Genomic DNA, 16,723 nt, shown 5'->3' with positions numbered 1-16,723 from the left:
CTGACTGTGAACGCTCTGAGAGACTCTGGGTTGAGGTCGGTGATAAAGTAGTCTACAGTACTACTGCCAAGAGATGAGCTATAGGTGTACCTACCATAGGAGTCCCCTCGAAGCCTACCGTTGACTATGTACATACCCAGCGTGTGACAGAGCTGCAGGAGTTGTGACCCGTTTTTGTTGGTTATGTTGTCATAGTTGTGCCTAGGGGGGCATATGTGGGAGGGAATGCTGTCACCTCCAGGCAGGTGTTTGTCCCCCTGTGTGCTTAGGGTGTCAGGTTCTTGTCCGGTTCTGGCATTTAGGTCGCCACAGACTAGTACATGTCCCTGGGCCTGGAAATGATTGATTTCCCCCTCCAGGATGGAGAAGCTGTCTTCATTAAAATATGGGGATTCTAGTGGGGGGATATAGGTAGGACATTTTTCTCTGTTAGGATAGTTTCCTTTTGAATTTCTAGCCAAATGTAAAATGTTCCTGTTTTGATTAATTTAATGGAGTGAGTTAGGTCTGCTCTATACCAAATTAGCATACCCCCTGAGTCCCTTCCCTGTTTCACACCTGGTAGTTTGGTGGATGGGACTACCAGCTCTCTGTAACCTAGAGGGCAACCAGTTGGTCCGTCTCCTCTATACCAGGTTTCTTGCAGGATGACAATGTCTGTATTACCGATTTCTTTGGTGAAGTCCGGGTTTCTGCTCTTTAGGCCAAAGGCAGATGACCTCAGGCCTTGGATATTCCAGGATAATATAGTGAAGGCTTTTTGTTCCATAGAGTGTCCAATGTTGTTGCTCGTGGTTTGGCCTCAGGCCAGTAAGTGTGAGCAGAGCCTGCTGAGCATCTGGTACATGCCATTGGCTTGGGCGAGTGTGAGAGTGGGGGTTGGGACTGTTTGCCCGCTCACTACCTGGGCGTATGTGTGGCTTCCATGTTGAGGCCCTCTTTGCGGGGGTGGGGTGCATGGGGTGGGCAGGAGTGGCATAGGTCTGATCTGAGGGGGCCTAAATGGGGTGTGGGCATGGTTGACGTGGGGGGGTGTTGATTGGTTGGGGTGGGGGTGTGGATGTGTCTGGGTGTACTGTGGTCTGGATGTAATTCCTCTTGGCGTGGGTCCTCTATGTGTAGGTCCAGGGGGGGGTCCTGCAGATCTGGGAGGGTGTCTCGCTGGTCTGGATGGGGTGTCTATTGATCTGTTGCTCCTGTGTGAAGTGTTGGGGATACGTTTGAGAGCGATGTCCTTTAGAGTTCGGGCAAAGGTGGGCACTGCTGCCTTGTAGAGGTGGACCTGGTCATAGAGGCTGTTCAAGTCCAGGGTGGAGTGGTGGGCCAGGAAAACGTTTGGTTTTGAGGCACAGTCACGGGAAATTCTTGCATTTACCCGCTGTATTGTGGCAGGGTGGAAGTCTTTTCGTGGTAGCAGGGTGGAGATAACCACTTGTGCGTTGGGGAAAGTAGAAGAAGCCTTTTCAATCACTCCCTTCAGTGCTGTGGCCACTCTTTCCTGCTGTGCTCTCAGGTCGTTTGTGCCTGTGTGTATTATTATGTGGCTGGGTGAGCCTAGTTTGGCCTCAGACAGAAGGTCTAGGGCGCGCTGGGTGTTTGGACACCAGAGTTTAGACACACTGTGTTTGGGAAAAAGTTTTTTTTCTTCTATATATTTCCCATTTGAGTCCATAAGTAGTACAATCTGTGTCTTGTGTTTGTCCTCAGTGGGTGTGGGGGGGTTGTCAAAAGGGCTATCAGGGTGGCTGACAGGGGGGGTGCTCAGAGGGGGTGAGAGCCTCTGGGCTTGGGGTTCTTCATTTGTCTGTTCTGCTGTGATGTCGACTCTATGGTCAGGGTCTGGTGTGGACTGTTCTGCTGTGGTGTCGACTCTATGGTCAGGGTCTGGTGTGGACTGTTCTGCTGTGGTGTCGAGACTTTTGTTGGGTGCTGAGGTGGGCTGTTCTGCTGGCTTCTCTGTGGGGGTGGCCACCTCTCTAGTGGGTTGTTCTCTGTCACACGCCGTCCCCCTCAACTTCTGCTCCATCCCCCTCAACCTCTCCTCCACCAGCAGTCTGATACTCTCCTCTAGTGCTCTGTTCTGCTCCTCTTTCTCCTGTTGTATTTGTCTCACCACTGTCCAAAGTGCAGATATGTCTCTGTCCACCTCCAGCTCTCCGGGTCTGGTTAAGGGGCTGTTGTTGTGCTGGACTGTTGTCTGGGTCTGTGCTGACTGAAGTGTAATCACCTGCTGTTCCAGCTCCACCTGCCTTACCACCAGCTGGGTGAATTTGTCCTTCATTTCAATGAGGGAGTGGTAATCTGTGCTGGAAGGTTGACTCTCCACTGGGGGTTGCTCATCTGTGGGGTTACATAATGAAGAGGTCTGGTCTGACCCGCTCGGTGTGGGGGTATCATTATCAAGGCAGAGCTTCTCCTGCTGGGCTAATTCTTTGATTAGGTGAAAGTCCAGCTGAAACTGTTTGTGGTTATTCTGTACCATTACTGTTCCGGATTTATAGATATTTATATTACTTAACTCAGAGTCCTCGTTATCAAGTATTCTGAGTTTCCACCCCTCGTTAATCCCCCCTCTCGTAACAAAGGGGTAGTGTGCTAATATAGCACTGTGCCATGCCAGGGGATGGTTTGTGTGGAAGATGAGGTTGCTGATGTTCCCATTTTTGTAATAGTCAGCAAAAAGTGTTTCTTGATTTTCCATAAGGAGCTTCTTCTTGTGGTCTTTTCTTGCCTTATCATTCTTTACATGCAAAGGGTACTGTATTTTAATTACCTCTGAACAGCGGGAGGGAGCTTCTAAGGCCTCTCCATTTGGTTGGGGTAGACTGTGTGACTCTCCTGCCATTGTTGGGCTAATGGGCTTTGACACCTTTCACTTGACACGTCAGTGCTAGTTGAAGCTGTATCAAGCTTGGCAGAATTATGTTAGAATTCAGTCCTTATAAAGTAATGTTGTGTATTTTTCTTCTTGGCTTTTGGAAATAAAATATCGTTTCAGACTAAACATTACTCACTCAGTTCCAGGTTGGATGGTGTTTTCAGGTTTCTGTTGTTTTCCAGAGAATTTGCTGTATAGGGTAATAAATCCTTGGTTGTTGTGAACTTTCCAGGTGATTCCGTAATTCCGTCCAAAATCAGGTTGTAGGTTTTAAGTTTTGATTTGAAGTAGGGGTTATGTTGAAGAGGGTAGAATCCAGTATGTGTTCCTGACAAAAAATCCAAGTTTATCTAACTCCTAATCTATCTTTTTTAAAGAAAATGCTGAAAAATGCAGTCTCTCTCTGGCTCTCTCTCTGTCTCTCTCTGTCTTTCTCTCTCTCTCTCTGTCTCTCTCTCTGTCTCTCTCTCTGTCTCTCTCTCGCTCTCTCTATGTCTCTCTGGCTCTCTCTGTCTCTCTCTGTCTGGCTCTGTCTCTCTCTGTCTCTCTCTCTATGTCTGGCTCTCTCTCTCTCTGTCTCTCTATGTCTGGCTCTCTGTCTCTCTCTATGTCTGTCTCTCTGTCTCTCTCTCTGTCTCTCTCTGTGTCTCTCTGTCTGGCTCTGTCTCTCTCTGTCTGGCTCTGTCTTTCTCTGTCTGGCTCTGTCTCTGTCTTTCTCTCTCTGTCTCTCTCTCTCTGGTTCTGTCTCTCTCTGTCTCTCTCTCTATGTCTGGCTCTCTGTCTCTCTCTCTGTCTCTTTCTGTCTCTCTCTCGCTCTCTTTATCTCTCTCTATTTGTCTCCCTCTCAGTCTGTAGTTATTGAAGGCAAGGTGAATAACTTTGAGGTCTCTGGTTATCCCTAGCTGCCTCATTAAGCCACTCTGGTTGATAAATATTCCGGCTCTGCATACCTCACCCACAAAGGAGAGGTGGAATACCTCACCCATACAGTAGAGAGGGGGGGGGGGGGGGGATGAATGGAGAAACGAGGAGGACAGGAGAGAGAACAGAAATATTCAGATACTCTCCGCACCTGAGGAGATGTTAGAGGGGGAGGTAAAAACACTCACACAGACACACAGTCTAGTACAGCTAACCTTGTGGGAACACACAATTCAGTCCCATTCAAAATCATATTTTCCCTAACCCTAACCTGTACTCTTACCCTAACCTTAACCCTAACCCAAAAACCTAACCTTCACCCTAAAATTAACCCTAACCCCTAACCCTAACACTAATTCTAACCTTAACCCTAAACCCCCTAGAAATAACATTTGACCTTGTGGGGACCAACAAAATGTTCCCAGTTGGTAAAATGTTTGTTCATTTACAATTTTTGTGGGGAATTCTGGTCTCCACAAGAATAGTTAAACACGTCCACATACATACACACACACACACACACACACAGACTCCGGCAAAGGAGAACCGGAAAGGACGGAACAATGAGCATCACACTCAGCTCAAGGATCAGCTTTATTTCTCTCAGGCCTTAGTGTATGTTCCTATTAGTATGAGCTGGAGTGCTGAGTGTGTGCATGTGTTTGCGTGTCCAGTTATCAGTATAGAGCAGACACCCAGGCGGAACGAGTGGAGGGGAAAAGCCTCTTTGGAAAGTAGGTCAGAGAGTTACCCGCGTAGCATAAGCTTTATCCTAGCGTTAACTTAGCATTAGCCTAGTGTGACGGCTAACTGTGGCGCGCACCTCTGTGCTGACTCACTGTCTCAGGAAATGCTCTGGAGTCAAATGAGAAAAAAAGAAGGGAGGAAGAGAAAGGGAGATAAGTAAAGAGAAGAATGATGGGGAGAATGAACCTGGGGTTAGAGGGAGGGAGGGAGGGAGGGAGGGAGGGAGGGAGGGAGGGAGGGAGGGAGGGAGGGAGGGAGGGAGGGAGGGAGGGAGGGAGGGAGATAAGTAAAGAGAAGAATGATGGGGAGAATGAACCTGGGGTGCAATAGAATGAGGGAGGGAGGGAGGGAGGGAGGGAGGGAGGGAGGGAGGGAGGAGGGTGGGAAGGGGGAGGGAGAGAGATGTAAAGAAAGAGGAAAGGGGAGCGAGGGGAGGGGATGAAAGTAAGTAAGAGTGAGATGGATGGATACAGGTTACAGAGCCAGAGAGAGAGAAAGAATGTGAGGGTAAAGTGGGAGACATCGGACGATAGAGGGAGGGAGTGTGCAAATAGTGAATGAGATGGATAAATTGGGACACAGCCTTATGATGAATTCTCTTTGAAGCCAATGGTCTGTCGTGCAGTAGCTCAGTTACAGCAGATTCTTCATCATTAGTTTATTGGCACACATCCTGTTTTCTCTGGCCGGTTTCCCTTTGTATAAACTTTGACACAGGGCCAGTTTCCATTTATATTAACTGTATTGGCAAGGACCTGTTTCCATAGGGATTCTTTGTCAGTCACCCCCAATGCAAGCTGATCACTCTGTTACCACGGTGATGTGATGGGCAGCTTCATTCCCTCCACTCTTTGTGCTGATGACAAAGTTAAACACTCTGCTTGTCTGTGTTTTATCTCAGTCTGTCTCTACCCCATCCTCTCTCTCTCTCTCTTTCTCAACCCCCCCACCTTTCTCTCTCTCTCTCTCTCTCTCTCTCTCTCTCACTCTCTCTCTCTGTGTCTCTCTCTCTCCCTCTCTCTCTCTCTCTGTCTCCCTCTCTCTCTCTCGCTCTTTCCTCTCCCTCATGTCCCTCTCTCTTTCAGTTCAATTTGTTTTATTGGCATGACTATGTTATTGCCAAAGAATACTCTGGAGATGAAGTGATACATTTACAATATTAACATAACTAAAATAATAATAATCAACAATGTCAATGGGACAACAGTAACAACAATAATCAATGGTGACCATAACTATACATTGAACAATAACAATGGCATAGAGGACATGTGCAGGCTGGTTGGTCTGTCAGACACTGTCACTCATTTTATGACAGGTAGCAATGTAGTGCGCTGCTAACCCACAGCTCTCTGCGTCCTCCCCCAACAGGACAGGTAGCCTACTCTCATCAGAGAGGTCTTTGAAACCTTGAATAAGGGTTTCAAATTTGGGGAAATGACACTCTCTAATTGTTTTATATTTTTGACATTTTGTCAGGAAATGCAGCTCCGTCTCAGGTTCTGCTGTGGTGCAGTGGCTGCACAACCTTCCCTCTACAGGGAGACAGGTTTTCCTCTCTCTTTCATCTTTCTTAGAAATGTATTGTGAGAGGTAGACAGTTAGATAGATGGTCCATGTCTCTGTTAGTTAAGCCTGTGACGTTAAACATTTCCTCTCCGTAGTTAAAACAGTAATCTCCTTACGGCGTATTTATTTACTCCACATGAACGCATTGAGCCACATACCTGTCATATCTGGCTTTCATGTAGAGGTGGTACGGCCAACTCTGCTTGCATGATGAGTAGCCTTACATTGCTTGAGACCTGAAGACTTGGCTTTGGCTTTAGCTCTAACGATCTGAGCAGTGAGGACGACACAGATTCAATACTTAGCGTGTAACGTTGGGATCAGTTCATTTCTCAAGACTGCTCTACACATGACACTAAATCTACAGTAGGTGAACATCTTCAGTTGATTAAAGATATACAGCACTGGGAGAGGTTAACTCTCACACATGATTTCCTGGTTGCTACTCTACACTGCCACACAGGTTAGTACATGTATCACTGGAACAGCATGAAAACAGCTGTATTTCAACCATGTTCAGTTCTAATTCATTTACACATCACAATTATATCACAAACCATGTCTACAAGCTCTCACAGTCTCACGTCGGAATTAGACCTTGGTCCAGGTTTCTCAAATGTCCAATTTCGAAGGTTTTGCAAACGTCAAAATTCAGTTTAAGGTTAAGGTCAGGGCATCAACTCCAACGTCTTAGGGTAAGGCATAAACTCTGAATGTTTAAAGGTTAAGGTTTGGGATAGGCTTCAAATGAAAATATCAAAAACAACTTTCTAACACTGGATTTGATTTTGCAACCTTTGGAATCAGAGGCTGAATCTTACTCCCGCCATCCCCGTCCACAATGCCCTAGCAAAAACCAAAACCTACTTGAAGGTAACATACCGGTTTCTATGGCATCTCCTGACATCCTCAGACATGGATAGACGTCGAATACTGACTTGTTTCACGGGTGACCTGGCACAGTGTGATTTTCACAGTCACTATCTCGCTCTATCTCTCTCTCTTTATCTCTCTCGCTCTGTGTCTTGACGTTCTGCTTTGTAAGAGATCAGGGGGAGAGAAAATTACATCATCATTAACCTTTATTTAACTAGGCAAGTCAGTTAAAGAACAAATTCTTATTTACAATGACGGCCTACTGGGGAACAGTGGGTTAACTGTCTTGTTCAGGGGCAGAATGACAGATTTTTACCTTGTCAGCTCAGGGATTTGATCCAGCAACCTTTCGGTTACTGGCTCAACACTAACCACTAGGCTACCTGCCGCCCCATTATCCCCTAACCATATTCTTCAGCACACTGCTTATCATGGCAGGACATGAAACCCAGCCTGCTTGTAATAAGAAAATCACTTGCCGTGTGTGTGCATGTGTGCGTGTGTGTGTTTAACCTTTGTTTGTGTTACTCACTTTACTGGAGCGGCCACTTCCTGATAACTCAGCCTGTGTGTGATGGACCAACTCCAGTGGCTGGGCTTGGGCTCTGTATATCACAAACTGAGAATCCCAATGAGCCGGAATGGAGACAGAGGAGCAGGTTAACTTGTCACTCCTCTTTTTGATTAATCTGACAATAACTAGCCCTTTCAGGAACTCTAGTTAATGCAATGAACTTCAAATATTATATTTGCCTATTCCTATCTCTCATAAAAGCACTGTTACAGAAAGTGGAGACACTTCTGGATTAGTTATCTTCATGAAACAACATTATGATCCTGCTCTAACGATGCGCCAGCATTACGATCCTGCTCTAACGATGCGCCAGCATTACGATCCTGCTCTAACGATGTGCCAGCATTATGATCCTGCTCTAACGATGCACCAGCATTACGATCCTGCTCTAACGATGCACCAGCATTACGATCCTGCTCTAACGATGCACCAGCATTACGATCCTGCTCTAACGATGCGCCAGCATTACGATCCTGCTCTAACGATGTGCCAGCATTATGATCCTGCTCTAACGATGCGCCAGCATTACGATCCTGCTCTAACGATGCGCCAGCATTACGATCCTGCTCTAACGATGCGCCAGCATTACGATCCTGCTCTAGCGATGCGCCAGCATTACGATCCTGCTCTAACGATGCGCCAGCATTACGATCCTGCTCTAACGATGCGCCAGCATTACGATCCTGCTCTAACGATGCGCCAGCATTACGATCCTGCTCTAACGATGCGCCAGCATTACGATCCTGCCCTAACGATGCGCCAGCATTACGATCCTGCTCTAACGATGCGCCAGCATTACAATCCTGCTCTAACGATGCGCCAGCATTACGATCCTGCTCTAACGATGCGCCAGCATTACGATTCTGCTCTAACGATGTGGCAGATTCACTGCATCCTGTTGTTTACTGGGCTCTTGTATCCATGGTGATAATAAATGCACCCTGTTTTTGCACACGCTCCTTTAACCTAATCTCATTGGCCCTGTGTCAGTCAGAGTGACAAGCATAACACTCTGTCCTTTCCACTCTTTTTTCCCCTCTCGCTCTCTCACTCCCTCTCTGGCTGTTTGCTCCGCTCTGTGCTTCTCTTTTCTGAGTAAATATACAGAGAGTTGGTCTCTTGGTCGATCACTTAGTGAAGGTCACCCTCTGTGTTTCCGCGATAAAGAGCTTATTTTGACAGCTGCCTGAATCTCGCCTCCTCCCCTACCCTCACTGCCTCGTCCCCTACGCTCACTGCCTCGTCCCCTACGCTCACTGCCTCGTCCCCTACGCTCACTGCCTCGTCCCCTACGCTCACTGCCTCGTCCCCTACGCTCACTGCCTCGTCCCCTACACTCACTGCCTCATCCCCTACCCTCAATGCCTCGTCCCCTACGCTCACTGCCTCGTCCCCTACGCTCACTGCCTCGTCCCCTACGCTCACTGCCTCGTCCCCTACGCTCACTGCCTCGTCCCCTACGCTCACTGCCTCGTCCCCTACGCTCACTGCCTCGTCCCCTACGCTCACTGCCTCGTCCCCTACACTCACTGCCTCATCCCCTACCCTCAATGCCTCGTCCCCTACGCTCACTGCCTCGTCCCCTACGCTCACTGCCTCGTCCCCTACGCTCACTGCCTCGTCCCCTACCCTCACTGCCTCCTCCCCTACCCACACTGCCTCCTCCCCTACCCTCACTGCCTCGTCCCCTACCCTCACTGCCTCGTCCCCTACCCTCACTGCCTCGTCCCCTACCCTCACTGCCTCGTCCCCTACCCTCACTGCCTCGTCCCCTACCCTCACTGCCTCGTCCCCTACGCTCACTGCCTCGTCCCCTGCGCTCACTGCCTCCTCCCCTACGCTCACTGCCTCCTCCCCTACCCTCACTGCCTCCTCCCCTACCCTCACTGCCTCCTCCCCTACCCTCACTGCCTCGTCCCCTACCCTCACTGCCTCGTCCCCTACCCTCACTGCCTCCTCCCCTCAGATAGCATCACTAGTCAATACAAATATGGAAAGTTTGTGTATTATACAAATATTTTGCATCTTTATTTTGTGTATGGAACATCAGAGCTAGCTGAAATTCCACATCTCCATCTGTTTTTGACATGCCAACACATTCTAACCTTTGACCCCCTCATACTGTAGGTGTACCTATCTGTTTTGTATTCTCTTCACTTTCATTTGTTTTCTTCAATTCATTTATTTTGTGAATCCATATGTCATTTGATATCATTTCATTGATATTTCTTTCTGCCCGTCACTTTCTGTATGTCATGTTCTGATTTAATTTGTCATTTTTTGCATTTGATCCTTTTGTTTTCAGTTGATTTTGTTGGTGGATTTGACCCCTTCCCCCTCTACCATGTCAATGAGAAACCATCCCATCTCCTCTTAAAGCCCATGTATCTGTAAGTATGTGTGTGTGTTTGGCCTGTGTGTTTATCTTTGGCTAGTCTTTGATATTAATTAAGATGAAACGTCTCTTCGTTAACACAGTGTTAATTGGAATAAGGCCTTAATTACTCCACTTTAATAAGCGTTTCAGCTTTTGCCTAATGAGCAAGTCATTAAAAATGACAGCAGATAGATGGCGCCGTGGTGTGATGTCATAGGGTTCAAGGGCATTTTATATGGACCCAGAGAAAAGAGGACAGAACTATGGACTATGTCTCAAATGGAACCCTGTTCCCTAAAATATAGTACACTACTTTTGGACAGTGATAAAGATATGTGGCTCTGGAAAAAAGCTGTGCAAGTTATTTTTATTTAACTAGGCAAGTCAGTTAAGAACAAATTCTTATTTACATTAACGGCCTACCCTGGCCAAACCCTAACGGAGCTGGGGCAATTGTGTGCCGCCCTATGGGACTCCCAATCACAGCTGGTTGTGATACAGCCTGGAATCGAACCAGGGTCTGTAGTGATGCCTCTAGCACTGAGATGTAGTGCCTTAGACCACTGCAACACTCGGGAGCCCAGATTTATGGGGAATAGGGTGTCATTTGGGACATGTTTCCTCGCCAAAACCCTTATTCTCCTGTCCTCTATCCCTCACTCCCAAAAAGAGCAGCCATCTACTGCTACTGTATGCCCACATTATGCTCCCTTTCTGGGGAGTGGGGAATTTGAGAAGAAGGCTGGTGTGTGGAAGTCTAGAGTTTGGGTTTCCTGTCTGATTCAGTTAACCATACACTCAAGGACCTGAAGACACCAGCTCATGATGTTTTCATTAAAGATTAGCCCATATCAAATTAATAAAGCTTTGCATTGTACAAGTTTATGTTATTGGGATTAAGAATTTAAGAACTGTGTCATGGCAGGATATTCTTCTGTGACTAGTATAAACTTTATTTGTGGTTCTGCTAACTCTGCTAAGGAGTATGAATAAGTCCAATTGGAGTAAACAACACTATTAAACCTGCTCTATCCTGTCTGAGGGTTTAGGGGAATATGTAGGGTGTGTGTGTGTGTGTGTGTGTGTGTGTGTGTGTGTGTGTGTGTATGGTTGCATGGGTGTGTGCCTGCATTTATGCACCTACACACACCACAGATTAGAGGCTCTCTGCCTTTTAACCACCATCCCAACTTTCATTTGAATTATATATTAAATTATGCAGGAAACATAATAACAATATGTGCAGTGGTGGCAGCTAGCCTAACGGTTACGAGCATTGGGCCAGTAACCGAGAGGTCGCTGGTTTGAATCCCTGAGCAGACCAGGTGAAAAATCTGTCTGTGGCCTTGAGCAAGGCATTTAACCCTAATTGTTAGAGGGTCACCATCAATAATGGCTGATCCCTGGTCATTACCTCACTCTCAAAGAGGGTGGGATATACAGAAAAAGTATTTCTAATTTACACATGTGAAAAATGACCAATATAAGCACCCCCCTAATTATTATTATACTTTTGCTACACTCGCATTAGCATCTGCTAACCATGTGTATGTCACCAATAAAATGTGATTTGAAAAAAGGGAATATATAATTAGCCTGCAGGACACCTCTCCTGACAGCTTCATCAGCTTTGTTGCAAATGAGACGGCAGGAATTACCCTAACCTTTACCCTCCTCCACCACTAGGGTTATATAGCCTCGATCTTAATAAATGTACCAGTTGTGTGTGGTTTTCACTGGTCATCCACTCACTGTCTCCTGTATCCTATCTTCTCCAGGTCTACGTAAATAGGGTGGCAGCCGACGCCGTGATTTCCCATGGAAACAAAATGGCTGCTCTGACTGACACAACAACAGTCCCAGAATGCACTGCGGCAGGCCAGACATTCCTCTGATTCTCTACTTCTTTATTTCAGCTCTTCAGTACTTCAAACATGTAAATGACTGGTTTTCTGCTTAGTAATGACTGTAGTTTCCAGTTCTGTTCTGTTCTGTTGTTAGTGGGAGGGATGGCGGGGATAGTGTTGGGGGATGAGGAGGGAGGGAGGGAGGGGGCGGGGTAATTACTGTGCAACATGGGCTTGAACTCTTTTTGTGTACTCAAATATCAATTATTTATCTAGAACTACAAACGGCATCCAACAACAACAGTACCTGCTGTTAATGGCTGTAGTTCTGTCCATCGTTCAGAATTAGTGATCTACTGTATGTATGTATGTATGTATGTATGTATGTATGTGTGTGTATGTGTGTGTGTGTGTGTGTGTGTGTGTGTGTGTGTGTGTGTGTGTGTGTGTGTGTGTGTGTGTGTGTGTGTGTGTGTGTGTGTGTGTGTGTATGTATGTATGTATGTATGTATGTGTGTATATATATGTGTATATATACACACGTGTATATATACATGTATATATATTGGTTTGTTACTATGGCTCGGTCTCAGATCATCACTGTTGGGTGTTCTGCCTGTTTACTTTGGGCCACGATCTGTGCACATAAATACACAGGCAAAGCAGGAAGGGGGAGAGGGGGGAATGGGGGAGAGGAGGGGGAGGTAGGGAGGGAAGAGGGAGAGGAGGCGAATGTAAGGGTGGTAGGTAGGGGGAAAAGCAGCCAAACCTACAGAGGATTTGTTCAAAAAGAGAACCATAAAACAGAAAGATTGAAAATTGTTTTAGTCAGGGTTTTGAAATGCAAACTTAACTTCATAACAGAGAAAGAGAGATGATGTTTAAAGTTTTACAGTAAAAGCACACAGGCAATAATGTTTGAGTTTGAGTCTTAACTTTTTATTAATCTTACTTACGGTGCTGTGACTGACTGAATCCTGTCCAAAACAGTTTTGGAAACCACTGATATACAGTGTTTCAATAGACTGAATCCTAAATCTGTAGAGATGGGTGGAATGAAAGGAAATAAGATTATTTTAAATCTTGTTTTACAGTTATTTTTTTATTTTTAATTGAACCTTTATTGAACTATTTAACTGCGTCAGGAGTTAGATGTGTGTTAAAACTCCAGTCCAGAAACCCAACTGCCTCAAACTACTGTGAGGGTTTTCAATCCTAAATAGTGTGTGATATGAGAGGTAGTTTGACTGCATTTTCCGTCCATGGTATACAAAGATATTGAATGGAGTGTAAATGGTTTAAATGTAAACGTAGCACAAATATAGCAAAACAAGAAGACAGAAATATACACAACCTGTTTTCTCCATCATTCCATCTGTAGATTGTTGATTCAACTGTGATCCATTTGAATGGTTTGTTTCATATCAGGTTTGTAGGGGTTTTGTATGAGAACCATGGATATGCTGTATTGTACGGTAATATCCTAGTGTATGTTTGGGTCTATGTTGGATTGGGGAACATTTATCCCACAATCCCAAAAGACATACACTTTTGTGCCCAAACTTTAAGATGGGGGCTTGTTCTTGAGTATTTGGAGCGTAGAATTAGAATTTAGAATACTGGAATGGACATGAACCTTCTTATGATGGGATGAAGGTCAGCCATTTTGATCAGGGAGTTGGTCAACCATGGTTTGCTGGTGCTGTGATAAGATAGTTGGTAAAATAATGAATATGAAGAATTTTAGAGGAATGATTCAACATTTTTTTTCAAATTAACTACCAATATCCCAACATTCCATTCAAACAATGCAGTCAATCCACAGCCATACACTTTCTGGAATCAGTTGATGATAGGACTTAGACAAGTTGTAAATGCAACAAGTACTGATATTGTATTACATAATAGCACTCTCAGCTTTACAAGAAAACCAAAAATAAGACATTTATAGTCTGTTTACATATATTTTAGAGGCTATGTATTCTGAAAATTTGGTATAAAACCTGTATAAACTGTATTTATTTCTCCCTGACCAATAATGGCTACCATTTTCACCCCATTCTGGAACTTCAAGGTTTTATGACATAACCCCTCTAGTAATTTAATAGGATCTTTAGCCCCTCTAGTAATTTAATAGGATATCTAGCCCCGCTAGTAATTTAATAGGATCTCTAGCCCCTCTAGTAATTTAATAGGATCTCTAGCCCCTCTAGTAATTTAATAGGATCTCTAGCCCCTCTAGTAATTTAATAGGATATCTAGCCCCTCTAGTAATTTAATAGGATCTCTAGCCCCTCTAGTAATTTAATAGGATCTCTAGCCCCTCTAGTCATTTAATAGGATCTCTAGCCCCTCTAGTCATTTAATAGGATCTCTAGCCCCTCTAGTCATTTAATAGGATATCTAGCCCCTCTAGTCATTTAATAGGATCTCTAGCCCCTCTAGTAATTTAATAGGATCTCTAGCCCCTCTAGTAATGTAATAGGATATCTAGCCCCTCTAGTAATGTAATAGGATCTCTAGCCCCTCTAGTAATGTATTAGGATCTCTAGCCCCTCTAGTAATTTAATAGGATATCTAGCCCCTCTAGTAATGTAATAGGATCTCTAGCCCCTCTAGTAATGTAATAGGATCTCTAGCCCCTCTAGTAATTTAATAGGATATCTAGCCCCTCTAGTAATTGAATAGGATATCTAGCCCCTCTAGTAATTTAATAGGATCTTTAGCCCCTCTAGTAATTTAATAGGATTTCTAGCCCCTCTAGTAATTTAATAGGATATATAGCCCCTCTAGTAATTTAATAGGATCTCTAACCCCTCTAGTAATTTAATATGATATCTAGCCACTCTAGTAATGTAATAGGATCTCTAGCCCCTCTAGTAATTTAATAGGATCTCTAGCCCCTCTAGTAATTTAATATGATCTCTAGCCCCTCTAGTAATGTAATAGGATCTCTAGCCCCTCTAGTAATGTAATAGGATCTCTAGCCCCTCTAGTAATTTAATAGGATATCTAGCCCCTCTAGTAATGTAATAGGATCTCTAGCCCCTCTAGTAATGTAATAGGATCTCTAGCCCCTCTAGTAATTTAATAGGATCTCTAACCCCTCTAGTAATTTAATAGGATCTCTAGCCCCTCTAGTAATTTAATAGGATCTCTAGCCCCTCTAGTAATTTAATAGGATCTCTAGCCCCTCTAGTAATTTAATAGGATATCTAGCCCCTCTAGTAATTTAATAGGATCTCTAACCCCTCTAGTAATTTAATAGGATCTCTAGCCACTCTAGTAATTTAATAGGATCTCTAGCCCCTCTAGTAATTTAATAGGATCTCTAACCCCTCTAGTAATTTAATAGGATCTCTAGCCACTCTAGTAATTTAATAGGATCTCTAGCCCCTCTAGTAATTTTATAGTATTTCTAGCCCCTCTAGTAATTTAATAGGATCTCTAGCTCCTCTAGTAATTTTATAGTATTTCTAGCCCCTCTAGTAATTTAATAGGATCTCTAGCCCCTCTAGTAATTTAATAGGATCTCTAGCCCCTCTAGTAATTTAATAGGATCTCTAGCCCCTCCAGTAATGTAATAGGATCTCTAGCCCCTCTAGTAATGTAATAGGATCTCTAGCCCCTCTAGTAATGTAATAGGATCTTTAGCCCCTCTAGTAATTTAATAGGATCTTTAGCCCCTCTAGTAATTTAATAGGATCTTTAGCCCCTCTAGTAATTTAATAGGATCTCTAGCCCCTCTAGTAATTTAATAGGATCTCTAGCCCCTCTAGTAATTTAATAGGATCTCTAGCCCCTCTAGTAATTTAATAGGATCTCTAGCCCCTCTAGTAATTTAATAGGATCTATAACCCCTCTAGTAATTTAATAGGATCTCTAGCCCCTCTAGTAATTTAATAGGATCTATAACCCCTCTAGTAATTTAATAGGATCTCTAACCCCTCTAGTAATTTAACAGGATCTCTATGATTTGGACTTTCTGTTGCCGATTGTGTAACTGCATTGGCTGTGTCCCTTTAGGAGTATGATGGAGTTGCCGTAGACACTGATCTAAGCTCAGTTTTGTGTTTCGTCTCTTTTTAAGTTTTGAGAAGGGGCAACTGATCCTAGATCTGTGCGTAAGAGCACCTTCTACCTGGCCCATCCCCTTCTGTTTTGTTACTATGTACCTCTACCGCCCCCTGCTGTTGAATGTGGTCATGTACACATTAAATACTGCTGAATATGTTTGTGTTCTTCACTTGAACAAACTCCTCATCTTTGTCATTTAGGCTTACATGGCATATTGTTCATTGATAAGTTACAAAAAAAAACAGTTAAGGATATTTTCCATTGGCCTACTGGACACTGGACCCCATAGAAAGGTCCAGGTTACTGCCCTGCATGTATGTACGTGTATATGACTATACTTCTTTATCTCCACGTTATCCATGCAGTCTTATACTTAATATCGTTCAGAATAACTAATGTATTCCTTTATTTCTGTAGCCTCTAAGCTCAATTGTTTTTATTTTTTTTATAATTTGTCTTATCTGCTGAGACATGAATGCAATTATTTAACCTTTTTTTTTAAATCAAAGCTTGTTTTCTACCTTATCAAAAGAGCCTTGAACACAGAACATAGGAGGATTTGAATTTGGTTTGATCTCGTTTCCAGCAGCATCTGATCAACATGCTCTTATCCCGTGTGGTATTGTGGGTTTGGAAGACAGGCTGCTCATTTGATGATATTGAAATCACAGCTCTTTCTCGCAACTGATATGGGCTTGATAGGAATTCTATTGCAGAACGGTGGTGCAACAATGATAATAGTAAACCATGGACTGTCTCAAATGATATCATAAAGTAGTGCACTATATAGGTAATAGGATATCATTATTTCAGGAGAGGGCAATATTAAAGAACATTCATATAGAGATGTCTTGTGC

General features: G+C 44.2%; 1 protein-coding gene across 1 annotated transcript in view; it reads left to right on the top strand.

Moving 5' to 3' along the window:
- Positions 1-11,868, top strand: part of LOC139367737 (sodium/potassium transporting ATPase interacting 4) — a 124,652-nt gene extending 112,784 nt beyond the window's left edge. Inside the window, exons 6-7 of the mRNA XM_071106056.1 lie at positions 9,871-9,955; positions 11,721-11,868. Of these exons, the coding sequence (XP_070962157.1) occupies positions 9,871-9,955; positions 11,721-11,730 (95 nt within the window). The 3' untranslated portion in view covers positions 11,731-11,868. The remainder of the gene's footprint in view (positions 1-9,870; positions 9,956-11,720) is intronic.
- The last annotated feature ends 4,855 nt before the right edge of the window (positions 11,869-16,723 follow it).

This window comes from Oncorhynchus clarkii, chromosome 16 (assembly GCF_045791955.1).
Source record: "Oncorhynchus clarkii lewisi isolate Uvic-CL-2024 chromosome 16, UVic_Ocla_1.0, whole genome shotgun sequence".
Taxonomy (NCBI): domain Eukaryota; kingdom Metazoa; phylum Chordata; class Actinopteri; order Salmoniformes; family Salmonidae; genus Oncorhynchus; species Oncorhynchus clarkii.
The sequence above is the reverse complement of the archived record's forward strand: the minus strand, read 5'-3'. Positions and strand labels throughout refer to the sequence as shown.